The sequence below is a fragment of the Pinus tabuliformis genome, chromosome 9 (assembly GCF_031772625.1).
Source record: "Pinus tabuliformis cultivar Carrire ecotype Pingquan chromosome 9, CPIR1, whole genome shotgun sequence".
Taxonomy (NCBI): Eukaryota; Viridiplantae; Streptophyta; class Pinopsida; order Pinales; family Pinaceae; genus Pinus; species Pinus tabuliformis.
Window position 1 is genome coordinate 922,185,998 of NC_142307.1, and position 17,788 is coordinate 922,203,785.

At 38.9% G+C, this 17,788-nt stretch overlaps 1 protein-coding gene across 1 annotated transcript; it reads right to left on the reverse strand.

Moving 5' to 3' along the window:
• Positions 1–2,158: 2,158 nt before the first annotated feature.
• On the reverse strand, positions 2,159–2,560 carry LOC149151758 (uncharacterized). The gene has a single exon (XM_089443253.1). It carries the CDS (start codon positions 2,558–2,560, stop codon positions 2,159–2,161), a length of 402 nt encoding a protein of 133 aa, XP_089299379.1.
• Positions 2,561–17,788: the final 15,228 nt, after the last annotated feature.

The window sequence follows — 17,788 nt, forward strand, 5'->3', positions numbered from 1 at the left end:
TGCTACTTGCGTAAATTTTCCCTTCTGTGCTTCCTTCTCTTTCGTAGAAGCCTTTTCCTTCTACGCTTTCTTCTCTTTTGTAGAAGTCTTCTGTGCTTCTTTCTCTTTGTCTTTCTTGGCCTCTGTCACAATTGTTGTTTTCCCTATTTCTCCTTCTGTGACCTTACTTTTTCCTGTAGCTTCATCAAATGGGGTGAGCCAATCGCTTGACCATTTGCTGATGACCCCCATATTTTCATCCTCCGCAACTAAATATGACAACTTGTGCCATGCTCTTATGACATCCTTCTCCATGTGTGTGGACAGATTGTGAAAATCTGCATTGAAGTTGTTATATTTTTGTATTGTGCATGTAGGCTGGGTGACAATCGTGGTTGTTGGTTGATCACCATCTGTAACTATGACTCAAACAAGACCCATAACATATTGGTTTCAATGATATGGTCAAGATCCTTCTTTGCCCACAGCGAGGTGAATTTTGAAGCCTCACACAAGTCTGGATCCTGCGTTGGGAATTGGCTATCCTTAGTCGTCCTCCATGCTACCAGCATGATTAATATCAGTAACCACGCATAATGGAATGCCTTTTCGTCCTCCTAGGCTTCACGGAAATCCTCCAAGAATGTATGAAAAAAGTAATTTGCCCAATTGAATTAGACCCCTTGGTTGCACTACACAGCTAAAGATACCACTGGTGTAGGCACTTCATTGGCGCGACACTTCCACATTATTTTTCTTGCAAAATATATGCAGCAAACTGCACAACTCCATCCAAGATAGAGCTAATGGCATAGCCTCACGACTTCTTCACCAACCTGAAGCCGCTCTTCATTTGATCCATGAGCTTCTTTTCCTACAACTTCCCCACAAAATTGTTTGTGGGGTTCGCGCCCTGATAAGGTAACAAGGTGATTCTATGGACCAACATATCGTCAATTGGAATGGGCCCTCCCAGCCAGAGGCACCCATCATGAACCAGTGCCAACAATTGACACACACAGATAGTATTAATTATGTTGTGTCTAAAGTGTGGGATATACAACATATTGAGAAACCCTGCGCACTCAATTCCAGCCACCCACTTCATTGGCTCAAGCCTTGTGACACCCGCCTCCTCGTAGTAGACCGATTTCAAGATTTACTGGGTTAGAATTGCAGAAGCTTCACATGGTTGCAAAAATCCCAATCCTCCATCTTCAAAAATGGTACTCGGCCCAACAAGTCACCCTCAATAGGTACTTCCTCCGGCAATAATGGCATGAATACCTTGTATTTCAACGATTCTTAGTACTTAGTCACTTTTACAGTGGATTTCTTAGGGGGTACATATGGCAGTATCCGAGTAATTTGCTCCGCCTCCTCCGTGCTGATGTCTTTGACCCCCATAGTAAGCTCTTCTTCATTTAGATCCATGGGTTCCATCGGCTACTTATTATTATCCATACGACCCTATAATCTTAGTTGGGTTTTTGTGCAGTGATTGCTGAACCGGGGCATGCTGTGATTTCTTATGCTTATTCTCTCCTACCATGGAGGTAGTAGGTTTTGGCCTTGACGACTTAGGTGCCGTGGTAGGGACTAGTGATGTTGTAGTCATCTTGTCAAGGCTCTCCCAGAATAATTTCTTTTGCCACTCAGGAAAATCTACCTCAAACCCAAGTCCTTGCTGTGAAAAATCCTTCTCTACCTCTTGCCAATCTCACCCAGACATGCAACAATCATTTGTGGTCAAACTTAGGTGCAAAGTCTCAAGGAAATATCTCTGGAAGAAGAGTGTTTGAATGGGGAGTGAGATGTTGTATTTATAGCCCTTTCTGAATTCAAATCCATCGATTCCCTCCATATCTCCCTCATTAATGCTCTTTTGGTGGCAGATTTGCAAAGATATGTTCCTTAAATGCTTTCCCCCTGCTCCATTTAATGGAAAAATAGCCATCCAATAACCTAAAATGTTTTCAACAGTCACTTTCTAGCCAGGCTACGTGGGACCCACCTTGCTAGCATAACTCCCTCGTCACAACTCCCATATGTGCCTTTCTCCTAATTGTCGTGAAACCCAATCTCTTTGTAAAACTGTTCTCCTAGCAGAGTGGTGTATAGTCCCGTACTTCCTTCTAATTGCTTGAAGCACTAACACTATCCTGCATCCATATAGTCTTCACGCAGGGGTAGGATCGCCCCTGTACAACTTCAACCGTCCCCCATTGTTTCTTCCTAGAAATAGCTCCCCATTCAAGTTCGCAAGCTGAATGACTCTCCCATCTGTAATCTCATTGACAATGTATGCTCCCAGCCAATGCATCTGAAACTTTCCTGGGAACTTAGTAAACTTGCTATCATATAGCAATACTAAATCTTCATTTTTAAAGGTTTGCTGCTTAATGTGGCGATCATGCCACACCTTTTCTCTAGCCTTCTGCACCTGCTGATGGAAACTTGCCAAGAATAAATATTTGTCTAACTCGAGTATCTGCACAAGGCATTCTTCCATTATATCCTGATCTTCCATCTCTGTGACTGCAGAAATCCTTAAACTAGGCACTCTATATTCCATTGGCATCACGCTTCTTGCCCATAAACCAATCGAAATTGTGCATGTCTAGTCAACCTCTTACAGGTAGTTCTATATGCCCAAAGAACACTTGGTATGTGCACATCCCATTCATTCTAATTTGCATTACAGATCTTAGTCAAAGCATTCTCCAGGATCTTATTGAAAGATTCAACTTTTCCATTTGCTTGAGGATGGTATGGCATGCTCTTCTGATTATACATTTGGAATTCCTCTAGAAAAGTAGAAATTGTTTCATTCAGGAAATGTGAACCCCTGTCACTCATCAAAATCTTAGGACAGCCAAACCTAGACAAAATGTATTTAAATATAAACTTCGCAATTGTAGTTGCGTTGCAATCCTTTATGGGATGCACCTCAGCCCACTTGGTCAAGTATTCTGTTTTCGTGATGATGTAGCACACACCTATATTTTTTCCTAGTGGCTAAATAGGTTCCACAAAATCTATTTCTCATTTGTCAAACCTGTAATGAGACTTGCAGGTTTAGAGGAAATTCATCCCTTCACAACAACTTCCTAGTCCTTTGGTAGACATCGCATGCCCTACAATATTCCTTGGAATATTTTTGTATAGTTGGCCACCATAGCCCAGCTTGTAGGATCTTCTGTGCAGTTGCTCGTCAAACATAATTTCCTCCAACAACCCCTCCATGCGCTTCAACGAGGATACTTTATCTTTTTAATCTGGTACATATCTACACAAAAATTCATCCAACCCCATTTTATACACGTGCCCTACAATTACATAGAAATCTGCAGCCCTAACCATCGATTCCTTCTTCTTCTGCATCATATATCCTTTAGGAGCTATAATTGTAGACGAGAATTTGATTATATTTGAAAAATGTTCATCTACAACACGCACAACAAAGAGTTTTGCGTCAAGCAATCCTTCATCAAGACTTGTAGGTTCTTCACCATTCTTAATCCGTGAAAGGTAATCAATTCCAACATTTAATCTTACTGGCTTCACAATGAATTTGAAGTTGTACTCCTGAAATAACAGTAACCACCTACAAATCCCCCCCCCCCCAACACAGGCTTGTTGACTAGGTACTTCAAAGCTGAATGGTCTGTATACATTTTGAAGTGCACACCTAATAGGTAATGCTTGAACTTCTGGAGTGCATATACCATTGCCAACCCTTCGTTCTCTTTGGTTGAATAATTCTTCTTTGCCTTAGACAATTTTTTGCTTGTAAATGCAATCGGGTGGTTGGTATTTCCTGCGCTTGGTTGGGTTAAAATTGCTCCTAGTGCTATGCAAGACACATCCACATGTACATGGAATTCTTTCTTCCGATCGGGGAACGCTGTTAGGTCCCTATACTACTAGTGTAGCCTCTTATTGTTATTAGTGCAACCCCCTTATGGTATTGTTGTGCCCATGTAGTCCCCATGTCATTATTATTGTGCCCCATAGAAGCCCACTATTGTTATTGTTGCGCCCCTACAATATTATTGTTATGTAGGCTCTAATTATATTGGGACCACCTAGACTCCTATATATAGAAAGGAGGTATTGTCATTTGTATCATCCAAGAATTGTTCATTTATGTAATGTAAAGGAGGTTGCCCCCTTGAAGAGGCTGATTTTGAAGTCGTTGATCTATATTTTCTATCTTTTTTCTGAGCATCGGATTGAATTATCGTAAGAAGTTACAAAAATAGGATGGACTGTAGTTTTCTGCTTATCGATTTTAGGTCCGAAGGTCGAAACAATGACACGTGGAAGGTTGTACAAGTTCGCTCTACTGAACTAGTCTATAATCAGGTCATCATAGGAGATTTGGCATATCTATTTATTGAAGAATGCAATATTTATCAGAATGGTGGGGTTAGAAAGAGAACTCAGAGGGCTACCACAGGAAGAGATTGTAGAACTTGAGGATATGAAATTACAGAGTTACAGTCGTTTAAATATTGAGCTCCTAAAAGCAAGAAAAATAATGACTCGAATTAAGAAAATAGAAACACCTAGTAAACAAAATTTGATGGATGATTTAAAGAATGCGATCAAAGCTAAGATAATAGTTTTATATGTGCCATGGAAGCTAATATCGATGGTATGGAAGTATTTTTGAAGAAATACATGGAAGATTTGAAGAAAGACATGGAAGGTTTGAAGGAAGGTGGGACAAAGTTTCTACAAGAAAGGCCTCCTAATGATGAAAAGGTAGTAGAGGAAACTCATGATGAGAAAAAAATAAATGTTAATCATGATTTCATAGAATCTAACATTGGATTGAAGACCCACCATATCTCAAAGATCGGTATGAGGAAGTTTGATGGCAAGGATCCCATAACATGGATACTATAGATAGAGAAATATTTTGATCTACATGATGTGCAACCATTACAAAAGGTACGTATTGCATCTTTATATTTAGAACCGAATCAGTTTTTATGGTATAAAGGGCTTTGTTATTGTAAACCACTTGTCACCTAGTCAATTTTCACGAAGGAAATGATAGAACATTATGAGGATACAAAGAGAAACACCTTCTTTAGCCAATTGATAAATCTCAAACAAAAGGGTTTAATGGCAGAGCACATTGAGGACTTCCAAAAATTGAATATAAGAGTAAATGATATTCCAGAGAAGCAGAGGATTGATTTATTCATAGGGACTTTAAAGGATAACATTCAACAGGAGGTTCGTCTATAGGAAACTGATTCATTGGAGAAGACATTCAGGTTAGCAAGAAAAATGGAAAGCAAAATAATGGCAACAAGGAAGCCTAACACTCACAACTATAAAGATGGAAGTGTTGTTGTTCCTAGCCTTTCACCACCTACAAGGTTGATACCACAACAATTGGAAGAAAAAATACCAAAAGGTCTTTGTTACAAGTGTGATAGAAAATACACTAAAGGTCATAAGTGTGCTGAGAAGAAATTTATTTACATAGATAGGAAAGAGGAGAAAGAAAAGGAACAAGAAATGTCAAAAGAAGACGATATACACCAGGAACCAATCCCAGAGAAAGAAGAAATGAATCTGACCATATATTTAATGCATTGATAGGAATTACCACTCCTCAAACTCTCAATATAGAAGGGCATATCAAGAAGAAAAAGGTAATAGTGTTGATTGATTCGGGTAGTACCCATAATTTTATTCATTGTAAGATAGCCAAGGAATTGAATTGCTTCCTATATCCAGCACCAAAGTGTCAAGTAATGGTTGAAAATGGAGGAACCATAAATTTCTCTAGAAAGTGCCATAATATCAAGCTATCCATGGGGGAATATGTCTTGAATAGTCCAATTATTTCCATTCCAATGGGTGGTGTAGATGTTGTACTAGGAGTCCAATGGCTACAATCTTTAGGCATGATAGCTTTTAATTTTCAAGAAATTTTCTTGTTTTTTTTTGGGAAGGAAATGAAGTTGAATTAAGGGGTATCACATAGAAACCAGGAAAGATAATCATCTCTAACAATAGGAAAAAGCTTCTAAAGAAAGAACAATGAGGTGTAATTGTACAATTATGTTCACTAGAGGTTCCCTTATCAAAATCATCTATTTCTCCAGATCTCCAAAACATTTTGGACAATCATTCCAAGGTATTTGAGACTCCCAAAGGCCTCCCACTTATTCGTGATGATGATCATGCTATTCATTTGATTCCAGGAAGTGCTCCCCCAAACACCAGGCCTTATAAATATCCATATGCCCAAAAGAGTGAAATTGAACATATGGTTTCAAAAATGCTAGAGGTTGGTATAATTCAACTTGGTCAAAGACATTTCTATGCTCCAGTGGTATTGGTACACAAAAAGGATGGATCATGGCACATGTGTCCAGATTATAGGGAGCTCAACAAGCTTACTATTAAAGATAAATTTCCCATTCCTGGCATTGATGAATTAATGGATGAATTACACGGAGAAATTTACTTCACCAAGTTGGATCTTCATTCAAGATATCATCAAATCTTAATAAAGGCTGAAGAAATTCCAAAAAATACATTTAAAACTCATGAGGGTCATTATGAATTTTTGGTCATGCCTGTTGGCCTTACCAATGCACCTTCTAAATTTCAAGGTTTGATGAATTCCATTTTCAAATCCTTCCTTAGAAAATTTGTGTTAATATTTTTTGATGATATACTAATCTACAGTAAGTCTTGGAAGGATCATGTTCAACATGTTGACTTGGTGCTCAAACTATTGGAGGAGAAACAATTATATGAAAAAGTCTCGAAATGTTTCTTTGGAGTACAAGAGGTGGAATATTTGGGTACTCAGTTAGCTCATATCTCATCTTATCATCCTCAATCTAATGGGAAAACTGAGATAGTGAATAAATGTTTGGAAGGATATCTTCATTGCTTTGTATATGATAAACAAACATAATGGGTCAAGTGTTTGCTTTGGCTGAATGGTGGCATAACACTTCCTTCCACATTACAACGAAAATGACCGCATTTATGGCACTTTATGGATATCATCCACTGTCCATCACATCATCTTTAAAATAAAATTCTAAGGTTCAAGCAGTGGAAGATCACATCAACCATCAACAACAAGTTCTCAAATTATTAAAGGATAACCTCACTTTGGCACAGAATAGAATGAAACAATAGGGAGATCAACATTGCAGCGAAACAAATTTTGATGTAGGTGACTGGGTATTTCTACAACTACAACCATACAAACAAATGTCCCTCAAGCAAGCTAAGAAGGATAATAAATTATCACCAAAGTATTATGGTCCGTACAAGGTGTTACAAAATATTGGTACTATGTCATACAAACTGGAGCTTCCAGCACCTTCCCGAGTGCACCTAGTTTTCCATGTTTCATGCTTAAAGAAGGTTATAGGGGAGAAGATACCAGTTCAAACAATATTGCCATAACTTGAAAAGGAAGGAAAAATCATATTGGGACTGGAAGTAGTCACAAAAACAAGAACCTGACAGCTACGAAATCGATCCATTTCAGAGTATCTCATAAAGTGGAAGAACTTACTCATTGAAGATTCCACATGGGAGGATGAGAATTTTATATAGAAGCAACCAAAACTACTCAAGCGTTGAGGACAACACTTTTTGAAGGAGAGGGGCATGTTAGGTCCCTATACTACTAGTGTAGCCCCTTATTGTTATTATTGCAACCCCTTTATGGTATTGTTGTGCCCATGTAGTCCCCATGTTGTTATTATTGTGCCCCATAGAAGCCCACTATTGTTATTGTTGTGCCCCTACAATATTATTGTTATGTAGGCTCTGATTATATTGGGACCACTTAGACTCCTATCTGTAGAAAGGAGGTATTGTCATTTGTATCATCCATGAATTGTTCATTTGTGTAATGTAAAGGAGGTTGCCCCCTCGAAGAGGCTAATTTTTAATTCGTTGATCTATATTTTCTATCTTTTTGTAAGATGGTTTCATAACAGACACTGGAATTGGTGATGTAACCATATTTTCCTTCAAAACATCTAAGCTCTTCTGGTAGTCATCATCCCAGCAAAATGTCACATCTTTCTTTAATAATTTCTCCATTGGCGCAGTGATCTGCACGTATGCCTTAATAAATTCTCTATTGTATCATGTATGGCCCAATGTTGCACGCAATTGTTTTACATTCATCGTTGGATCCAAAGTGATAATCATTGTGATTTTGGCAGGGTCCATCATCAACCCTTGCTTACAAACAATGTGGCCCAAAAGTATCCCATATGGTACGAAAAATATACATTTCTTCCGATCTAGGGAGATATGATACTTCCTACAAGTATCCAGCATCAGATGAAGACTTGAAACATGATTTTTAACTAACTTGAACACCATCCAGTCATCAAAATAGACCTCTAGAAACTCGTGAATAAATTCCTTAAAGGTTGCAACTACCACCCTAGAAAATATTGCAGGGGCATTCTTAAGGCCAAAGGGCATAACTGTGAACTAAAAAGTGTTGCACTTTGTGGCAAAGGTAGTCTTATTTTGATCCTCTCACGCGATCTTGATCTAGTGATATCCTGAGAATCCATCTGTAAAAGAGTATGCTTCTTGACCACCAACATTTTTCAATACTTCATAGGTGAACGACGTAGGGAATGGATCGTGTACACAAGCATCATTCAACTTCCTTAGATCTACGAAGATATGGATTTCACCCTTTGCCTTCTTCTCTTGAACTACCATATGACTAACCCAGTCCAATTCTTCTACAAGATCAATAATTCTTGTTGCAAGCATCTTATCCAGCTCTTCACATACCTTTTCTTTGTACTTACGATTCAATCGGTATGGTCACTATTTTACTGACTTCACATCTGGCTTCAGATTGATCTTTATAACACTCAGATCACCTACCATCCCTTTTAAATCAGATAACTTTGTTGGAAACAAGTCCTTATATTCACATAACAACTCTACGACCTTGTCAACTATGTCCTCATCCCAGTAATCACCTATATTTGTGAACTTCGGGTGTGCTTCTGACTCAATGTTCACTTTCTCGGTATTCAATGGTTTTGAAATGTCTGGAACCTCTACCGTAGGTCCAACGACTTCACGCTATCCCTCTGACTCAGGGATATGGATATTCTTGGGATATTCCTTGCCCTCTTCTGTGGTAACATTGTAACACTCCAGAGCATGGTGCAACTGCGTACTCCAGTCAGGTTTTACCCATGAGATAGGCTCGATAGGTGTTCTGAATATCACATCTTTGATTTCCGGTAATACTTCATCAATACATTAGAATCTGTTGTCAAAACTGAATGTTAGCATAAAGCTTTCTTTTAGAATGTCTGACTCTACAATTCCATGTCACAACCATGTTTCTAAGTACCAATTCATCATGATAGTATCCAAGGTATGGAAGAATATATGTACCCATTCAGGTTGTGGTTTCTCTCCCCATGCTTTCATCCAATGAGCCAGATGCTTGCGCAGATCATCCTTCCCTATATATTTTTCATAAATATAGGTATTTGCATATCCAAATTGCAATTTCATCATCCTTTGGTACTCCTTCTAGTCTGCAAAACTGTTCTTATGTGTACCCCACCATCTAGCAGGTGTAGCTCTCAACACGATGTCCAATGCTTAGAACCGATGCTCCTCTGGTACATCCCTTTCAAATTTATCAAGAAACAAATTTACATCTTCTAAGCCATCATAATATGGTAAATTGTGTACCTCAGTGGATATACACCAGAGTGATTTAGTAAGTTTGTTACATCGCAATGTTGACACTTCATGCAATCTATTCTACCAATGCTCGAGCTCCTCATCTGAATCCGAGTTGTAAGAGCTGTCCTTTTCCCAAGTAATTCTTCCATCCGTCATAGGATTAATCCAATCCTCATTCCATGCATTAATCTTATAGATCTACTCAATATCATCCTCTTCATAGTAATCTTGGACTGGTTTAGTATATCGTGCACCCTCGGCTGGATCCAATGGAACAATGACTCTTAGTTCCTTCTTTTCAAATGTCATGATGTGCTTCTTTAGGTTGATGACTACATTCATATCAAATTCCCAATCGATTCCAAGAAATGCTGGGTAGGGATTACTATCATCCACTATTTCGATTACCTCAAAATCATCTATAGCGTGCACCCCTTCAATGTCTACAGTTACTCCATGTAGGTGTCCCATAGGAATAATATTTTGTTGGTTTTCCATTCACAGCTGAATTGGGGACCACTGTAGTGCTGACTTTCCCATTCTTTCCCAGGTCTGTTTAAGAAAAATATTCACATCAGATACCAAATCTAGGATCACCTAGTCCATTTCAAATTCTCTGATTTGTGCAGTCAATGTCATCTCCTCACCAGTCCTTTTCTTACTTTTGTCTACTTTATGCACTGCGTGTTGTTCAGGTAGCGACTTACCCTTTCCAATGTAGTTATCTATTAACTCTTGCAGTCCCTCCACTGCTTTCTGGTCCCTTAAGAGCTTCATGCAGGTCTGTAAGAAGGATGTCAATATTGAAGGATTTGTTTCCTATGCAACAATGACTTCTTCAGGCTTCTTTGTTCGTGCACTCTGATTCTTTGATGTGGAAGCTCCTGAATCCACAAGGCTCTTTTTTTCCTTAATAAATGTTTCCTTCACCATATGAAAATAAAATTCAGTATCCTTTTCAGCAGCCTTGCGCATCCATGTATTCACTTATGGTTGTTTCCTTGCTGCTTTATCTTCCCCGGTAGCTATACCGCATTGTGTAACTATATTAACGCTTGGGCCATCTTCGTGTGGTTCTTAGCTCATCATTTGGATGTTTTGATTGGGCTGTTGGTTCTTCTTCTCTTGCATCTTTGCGATGAGTACAGGGAAATCCTCTATTACATGGTTGAACTGTTAGCAATAATGATAATAGGGGTGTGTCGGGTTCTGACAATCTCGCACAAAGAAGCCTGGTTTCCCACAATTGTAACAAATAATCTATCCGTGACCTCTTCTAGGTCCTCCCCCTCGTCCTCTTCCTCGTCCCTGGAATCCTCCATGCGCTGCAGGTGTGCCTTGATCCTATTGTGGATGAGTCTCAGCCTGTACTCTATATGTCGAAGTTCTGTCCATCATTAACTCATAACTTCAGAAATTGTGCTCATCATGGCCTACAAACTTACAAAAATTGTAGAATAATTGTTGGGGAGTCTACATGAACTTCTGCAACAAATGGCAATTGTTTGCTAAGTGTTTTCCTATTATTTGGTAGATAACGCACCATGGCACAACACCATTACTCGATCCAACGATATTTTCTGGCTTTGGGGGGATAAGACCTCCCCCAATTAGATAGTTTTGATATACCAGGCAATGATCCTTGTCATGACCATTTCCCTTGCATTTTAAGCACCATACTTTAGAACGGGTCTCATTTTGGACCTCTTTCCCCTTTTTGAGATCCTGCAACTCCATATGCATGCTAGCTAACTGTGACTGAATCTGTTGCACTCCCATATTTGTATCTTGAATAGGCGAAGCCTCCAACTTCATAGCAATTTCCAATGCTTCAGCCTGCGATCCAAGCTTCTACTGTGACAATGGTAATCTCAAATGAGGTAACAACGAATCAATATACAAATCCTTATATTGCTTGTCCAAGGTCTTTATATTAGCATGTTATAGCAGACATTTCAACCTTTGATCAAAATCCCATGCAGATGCATTCTCCTTCTGCTCAATTTCTTTGACCTCAGTCACAGACTGGGCTTGAGACTTAGGGTTTCTGAATTTATTATTCAACGCATCTTTTGTGTGTTTCAATGACGTGGCTAGATGAGTCATACTGTACTTAATATACCAACTCAGTGCCTTGTCTTGCAATGCTGTGATCAGTTGCACTTTCCTCAAATCATCATCTGTTATCTGCGGTGACTTCCACAAAACATCTGCTACAAAATAGAATTTATCAGGGTCTTCTGTCCCCAGACCCTTGAATGTAGGCATCTTCATAGTGTTCGACATACTAAATAGTGAAGGTGGAGGTGGAGACGTAGGTGTAGGTGTGTGAGGTGGAGGTGACGGCAGAGGTGGAGTGGATGGATGTGGTATTCTTGTAGTGCCCTAATCTATTGACCGTGACGCACCTCTGGGTGTCATTGGATGATTACTTTCTTCTTCGTTGTTGGATGCTCCCAAGAGAGGATTGTACTCAACAATTGTATCTAGATCTTGTCTGAACTATTTCCCACATTGCATAGCTCCGGTCAAGTCACGTCTAAACATCAATTTAGTGGCATAACCCATTTCTCGCACAATAACATTTTAATCCAGGTTTTGAGAGACTTTAGATACATACCTCTTGGTCCTTTGAAAAACCAGCGCTCAGCTTCACTATAATGGTAAACGTATCAATCGCAAACTTAGTAATAAATCTGCCCAAAATACTATCGATCCAATAATCAACAACTTTCACAGTCATGTTTCCTGATCCTTCCAGGCACTTCACTAACTCTGGAGTCAAGAAAATATGGTTATCTAGCTTCCAGGTAGGTTTACCATATGCCAATTTAGCCAACCATTCATATAATTGACACAGAAAAGAGAAAAAGAAAACTTTGTGTTACTCTATATATAGATATCTCTAAAACCACTCTTCTTTCGATAAGCATGGATTCCTATTTTCTTGGGCTGCAAACTCACGCAAATTTCGTTCTATCCACTTTTCAATCTCCTTCTTAGTCGGTATCCACTTATTCCACATCACACGTCCCTCAAATAGATCTTGGTCCCGAAAATAGAACCATTTTTTTACTTGAGGGGGTTTGGACCCAGGTTCATAGTTAGCTACACTAACCAGTAAAACCCTACACTACCGGCCCTTTCGGCAACAACTTGCGTAGCGCAGGTTGTAGTCTCACCCGAGGCAGTATTAGGGGATGCTAGAACTAGGTTTTTACATCCAGAGGGCTATGTGATGTGTTTCTGCAGATCTATGGCTTTATCTTGACCTTCGCAAACCCTAACCCTTGAAATCCAGAACCTAAAGTAAATGACAGTAAATAGACTTATGTCCTTTGCTGATTGCGCTAAACATGCATAACACCATATAATAAATATATCTACGCCTTCATGAACCTATTAGGTATTTTCCTTAATTAAATGAATTCAACATATCATAAATATAGTAAATTAAGAGATAAGTAGTAATACACAGATGTACATATAGTTCTTCAAAATAGATCTTATTATGCTTCAGATCTTCAATTACAACTCTTCCCAACCCTGTGCACACAGTAGCAGGGGCCCGCGCACTCAGCTGTGGACTTACCAAGGTCTTCACGCACAAAGATGCAGGAGCCTTCCCCTTCACCCAAGTACATAATAGATAAAATCAGACTCAACTCATGCACTTCTCTTCCTTCGCTTCTCCTCCCCTATGACTCTTCTATGGCTTGCTTTTATATTGTTCTTTATTACAACACCATGGTCCGTGAGCCATGTGTGGGTCTCAAAATAGCTCAAATCTAACAAACTAAGGGGCTTTGACCTTCTTAAATCCCCTTTGACTCCTATCAACCTACACTACTTATGCTTCGCTCCTCAAACTGCGGAGATTTTACAATATTTAACACAACCTAAAAAAATTTGACCCAGGGGATCCCGTCCCAACACCACTCTCATGCTATATGCTACATTATGATCAAGTTTGTGAATGCCTAAGTTAGTGAATGTGGTTGAACTCCCTTCTATTTTCCTCTGCGATGCTCCCTTGCTCCATGAGAGTCGAACAGGAGAATCAAATGAGAAGATCCCATTTCCTTTCCTCCACCTTCTCTTTTCTCTCATCGCAGTGATTTCCTCCCCATTGTCCTTGCTGCCAACACAATCAAATATTCATAACTCCTGTCCTCCCTTCCTTGTAATGTTTTCTAAGGCATCATGGACCTGTGTAATTCTCTTGTAGCCCAATTCAATTACGAGAACCAATCCATTAAAACACACCAACGAACCTTTAATGACTATAAAAAACAATTTAGATTCCTACAACAAGTAATCTTGAACATCCCAATCAATAATCCCCTAAGCCAACCAAGGACTGATATTTAAATCAATAATTCCCTCAAACAATGGAATCCATGTCCCTCTCTCAACATTTTAATTTTTAAAAATATTTACATTGCGTACATGAGGATAAGAAATTTGGGTTGTTACAAATGCCTCTCCCTTGGGGGAACATTGTCCTTAGTGCTCAGTGAACATACAATGAACGTATTTGAAAAATAGACATGTCATTTCATGGAGCTTTATAGACTCATGCCTTTACGACATTTATAGTTCTTTATGTGTTTGCTTCAACTAGAAAATAAGATATGATAATCATCTAGTTAAAAAGTATGATAGACTTTAAGTCATAATTCAACCATTTTCCCAATGGTCCTTTGGAGTATTTTGATGTCTTTTGAAGTATTCAATTCAACCTGAATTGTTCTCTTTGTTGTTATGTTGAGCCCTTTGTTCCCTCAGCGAACAACTTGCATCTCATTGTTCTGGGCACACCCCAATGTGCTCCTCACCCCAATTAGCCATGCTCATGACCAAGAAACTCAAATTTTATATTTCAACCTTCTCTTTTATTCTTATGAGTCCCTCGGGAAATCCATTTACTCCTGTTCTATGTAGTCACTCACCTTCCAAGTTGATCCAATATTGAATGTTAGTTTTTTTGTGCTAATTTCAACTTTAGATTTATAAACAAATGCTTATCAATTTCTTCAAGTGCATGGTTCTCTTATGGTGTTTGTGAATCAAAACAAGTAAATTTATGTCAATTTTAACGTTATAATCATGAGCATAATAGCATGAAAGACAAGTGCTGAACAAAAAAAAGTAAATGTACGACAAACCATCAAGAAGAACACTTAACACAATGTTTTGATAAAGGAGTTCACCCCTCCTAGGCTACATCTCCTTGGTCCAACTTCCATGGTTTCGGCCTCTGTATTTTCTCAAAATGGAAAAAATTACAGTTTACAATGCTCTGCAGCTCCTGAAACCCGCTTCAATGGACTCAGAGCATACAAAAACCCCAAAGATGACTCTAGAAGCTCTGTGATTAGACTATAGCTATTCAAGGCTTGACCTACTCTCCTCATGGCCCCAGGTTTCCTTAAACTTCAACGTGGAAAATTCACATACAAAAGTGCTTCTCTACCTCTGAAACCTATTCCATTTTATTTAGAATGTCGAAATCATCTAAGAACGCCTTTTCCTGAGCTCCATTTGGTCCCATTTTGCCAAAGTTATGATAGAAACAATTTTCTCCTAGTAAACCTCCACTAAAACTATAGGAATCTCTAGTTAAATCCACTAAAATAGAGTTTGTGCCAAATTTGGTGGGTCCCCTAACTATTCCGCCTAATTAAAATATGCTTAATTAAATGCTAAACTAGATTAATTAAGCACTAATCCGAAATTAGCGCTAATCCTACGTAGTTACGGTTAACTGTTAGCCTAACTGCTCGCGGTCTCCGCAATTGTGGACACATGGACGGTTAGCGAAATTCCCACACGGTTAATTAATTGTTGAGCTGTTAGTTTGAGTGGAGCAGTCACATGGTGGCCTTAACTATCGCGGTTTCGTGGTTAATGTTGGCGCCGATGTTAACTGTAATCGTGACCGCCATGGGTTGGTGTGCTCACATGAATGGCATTAACCATCGCAGTCATGGTTTACGTTTGCACCGGTTGGTGTGGTAACCATAACCATCAGAGTGATCACATGGGAGGGCTGGCCCTCCTAACCCCCAACCACATAACTGTTAAACTTAATATATACGGTAGACTATTATGGTTAAGACACAATGGTAAAGGAGATGGTTAAGAAATGTGGACTGTGTAGAGGAGGTCATGGGGTCGAACCCTGACGCCTCCATAAAAATTTTGATGCGCATTGTAACTGGTCCTCTGGGGAGGGACACGTGGCGGTCTCTGGGATTGCCACTTGTCCCCTCTTCATTGGACCACCTTCAAACCAATAATAACTTGCCAACGGACCAAATCTAATAACCAACCATAACTTGACACTTGTCATAACCTATTTGAGCGTTGAACGAAGTTGACCTTGCCTAGCCACCTACCACGTCAGTAGTATGGACTGTTGGCTGTGCAGTGACTGGGCATTTTTTTTGCAAAAATTTCTTCTGTTTGGCAAAGCGGTCAACACGCTCTATCTTCCTCATACAAACTCCATTTTGAACGAAACAATTTGTGTTGGGATCATTTTTCCAAGATAGACGCGGTCATTCAGGCTTTGAACAATCTAGATTCTGATCACTCCTTCCCAGTGAAAGGCTTTTGGACCCAGAAAAGTTAGTTATACGATGAGAGAAGAATACTCTACTCCTTCCCAAGTTATATCAATTGATTCTACTTGGAAAAATCTCCATGACAACCACTTAGGTTCATTGACATGCCTTGCCTTGCAAATGGCTTGGCACTTCAACCAATGTTCTTCTTTTGCTGCTGACCTAATCCAACACTTGTTGGCTACTTTCTGATTTAATACCCTATTGTACCAAAGTGATCCCTTGGTGCTTGGAAAGCTGACTGATGGCCTTCCCACTGAGAATCATGTTCCTCTGCAAAATATGCATTTGATGTAAGTTTCTCCTTGGAAACCACTTTTCCAAGTTAAGCCCATCTGAGTGAACTAAAACAATGAGTTCCAATATCAGTAAAAACAAGAAAATAAATGACCATCCTTTTACCTTCATGGTTCCAAATTCCACATTTGGAAGAATGTCTTTTTCATCTCTTTTGCTTCTTGCCGTCAACACATCGAATGACATTTAATGGCTGCAAATGTTTTTTTTGGCATTTTTGTCCACTTTCGCTTTTTGATTCCATCATCCTCTGGTATTAACATGCTGCTCATGTCATGATTTGAGAATGAAGGCTAATGATGAGCCTCTTTCTAAAAAATCAGACCTTCCAAAATGCTGCGACATCTTGTCACAAGAAACATCTTTCAAGGTTAATGGTGTTTGAAAAACACTCATGCAAGAATATAACTTGACGAACTCTTCTTTTTGCTTCTTCAAAGAAACAATTGTCACATGATGTGAACATCACCATGTACTCTTACATCTTTTTATACACTAAGATGTTATAAAACATCGACTAAACACAAGTCGACAAAACATGCTTCTTCAAACAATTGACTTTTAAGTCAAGTAAAAGCATATACAACAACTTGACGATTTACAACAAGGATTCCACATTCTCATGAAACAATTCATCACATCTCCCTTTCATCTTTGGAGACAAAATCAACTTCTTCCAAGTCGATATAACATACATGTACAATCAATCGACCACACAAGCCGACACTAATTCATGTTCAACAATTCTCAACTCTCTCACAAGTACAATCACAAGTACAAGAATCCTATTGTTATGTATGAGTACTTAAAGAGATGAAATGACCAAATTTGTTGCAACAAAGTGACTCAACATAGTCCAATTTCAAACACCTTCCTGGCGTAAACATGCAAGTGCAACATGCATGCAAATTTGTAGTTGCAAATTTCCATCTTTGTTGCATCTAAGTGAGTCAACATAACTCTACTTTTCCATCATCTTGCTTCATGCAATATGCATCATACTTTTAGGAGAAAAGAAATGCATCAATAAGGAAATGAAAATTTTAGAAAATGCATCCCTAAGGCAAGATTTTCATAAATTATAAAAAGAAATGCAAGGCCTTAATTGGTTAAGAAATCTAACCATCTCTTTCCAAACC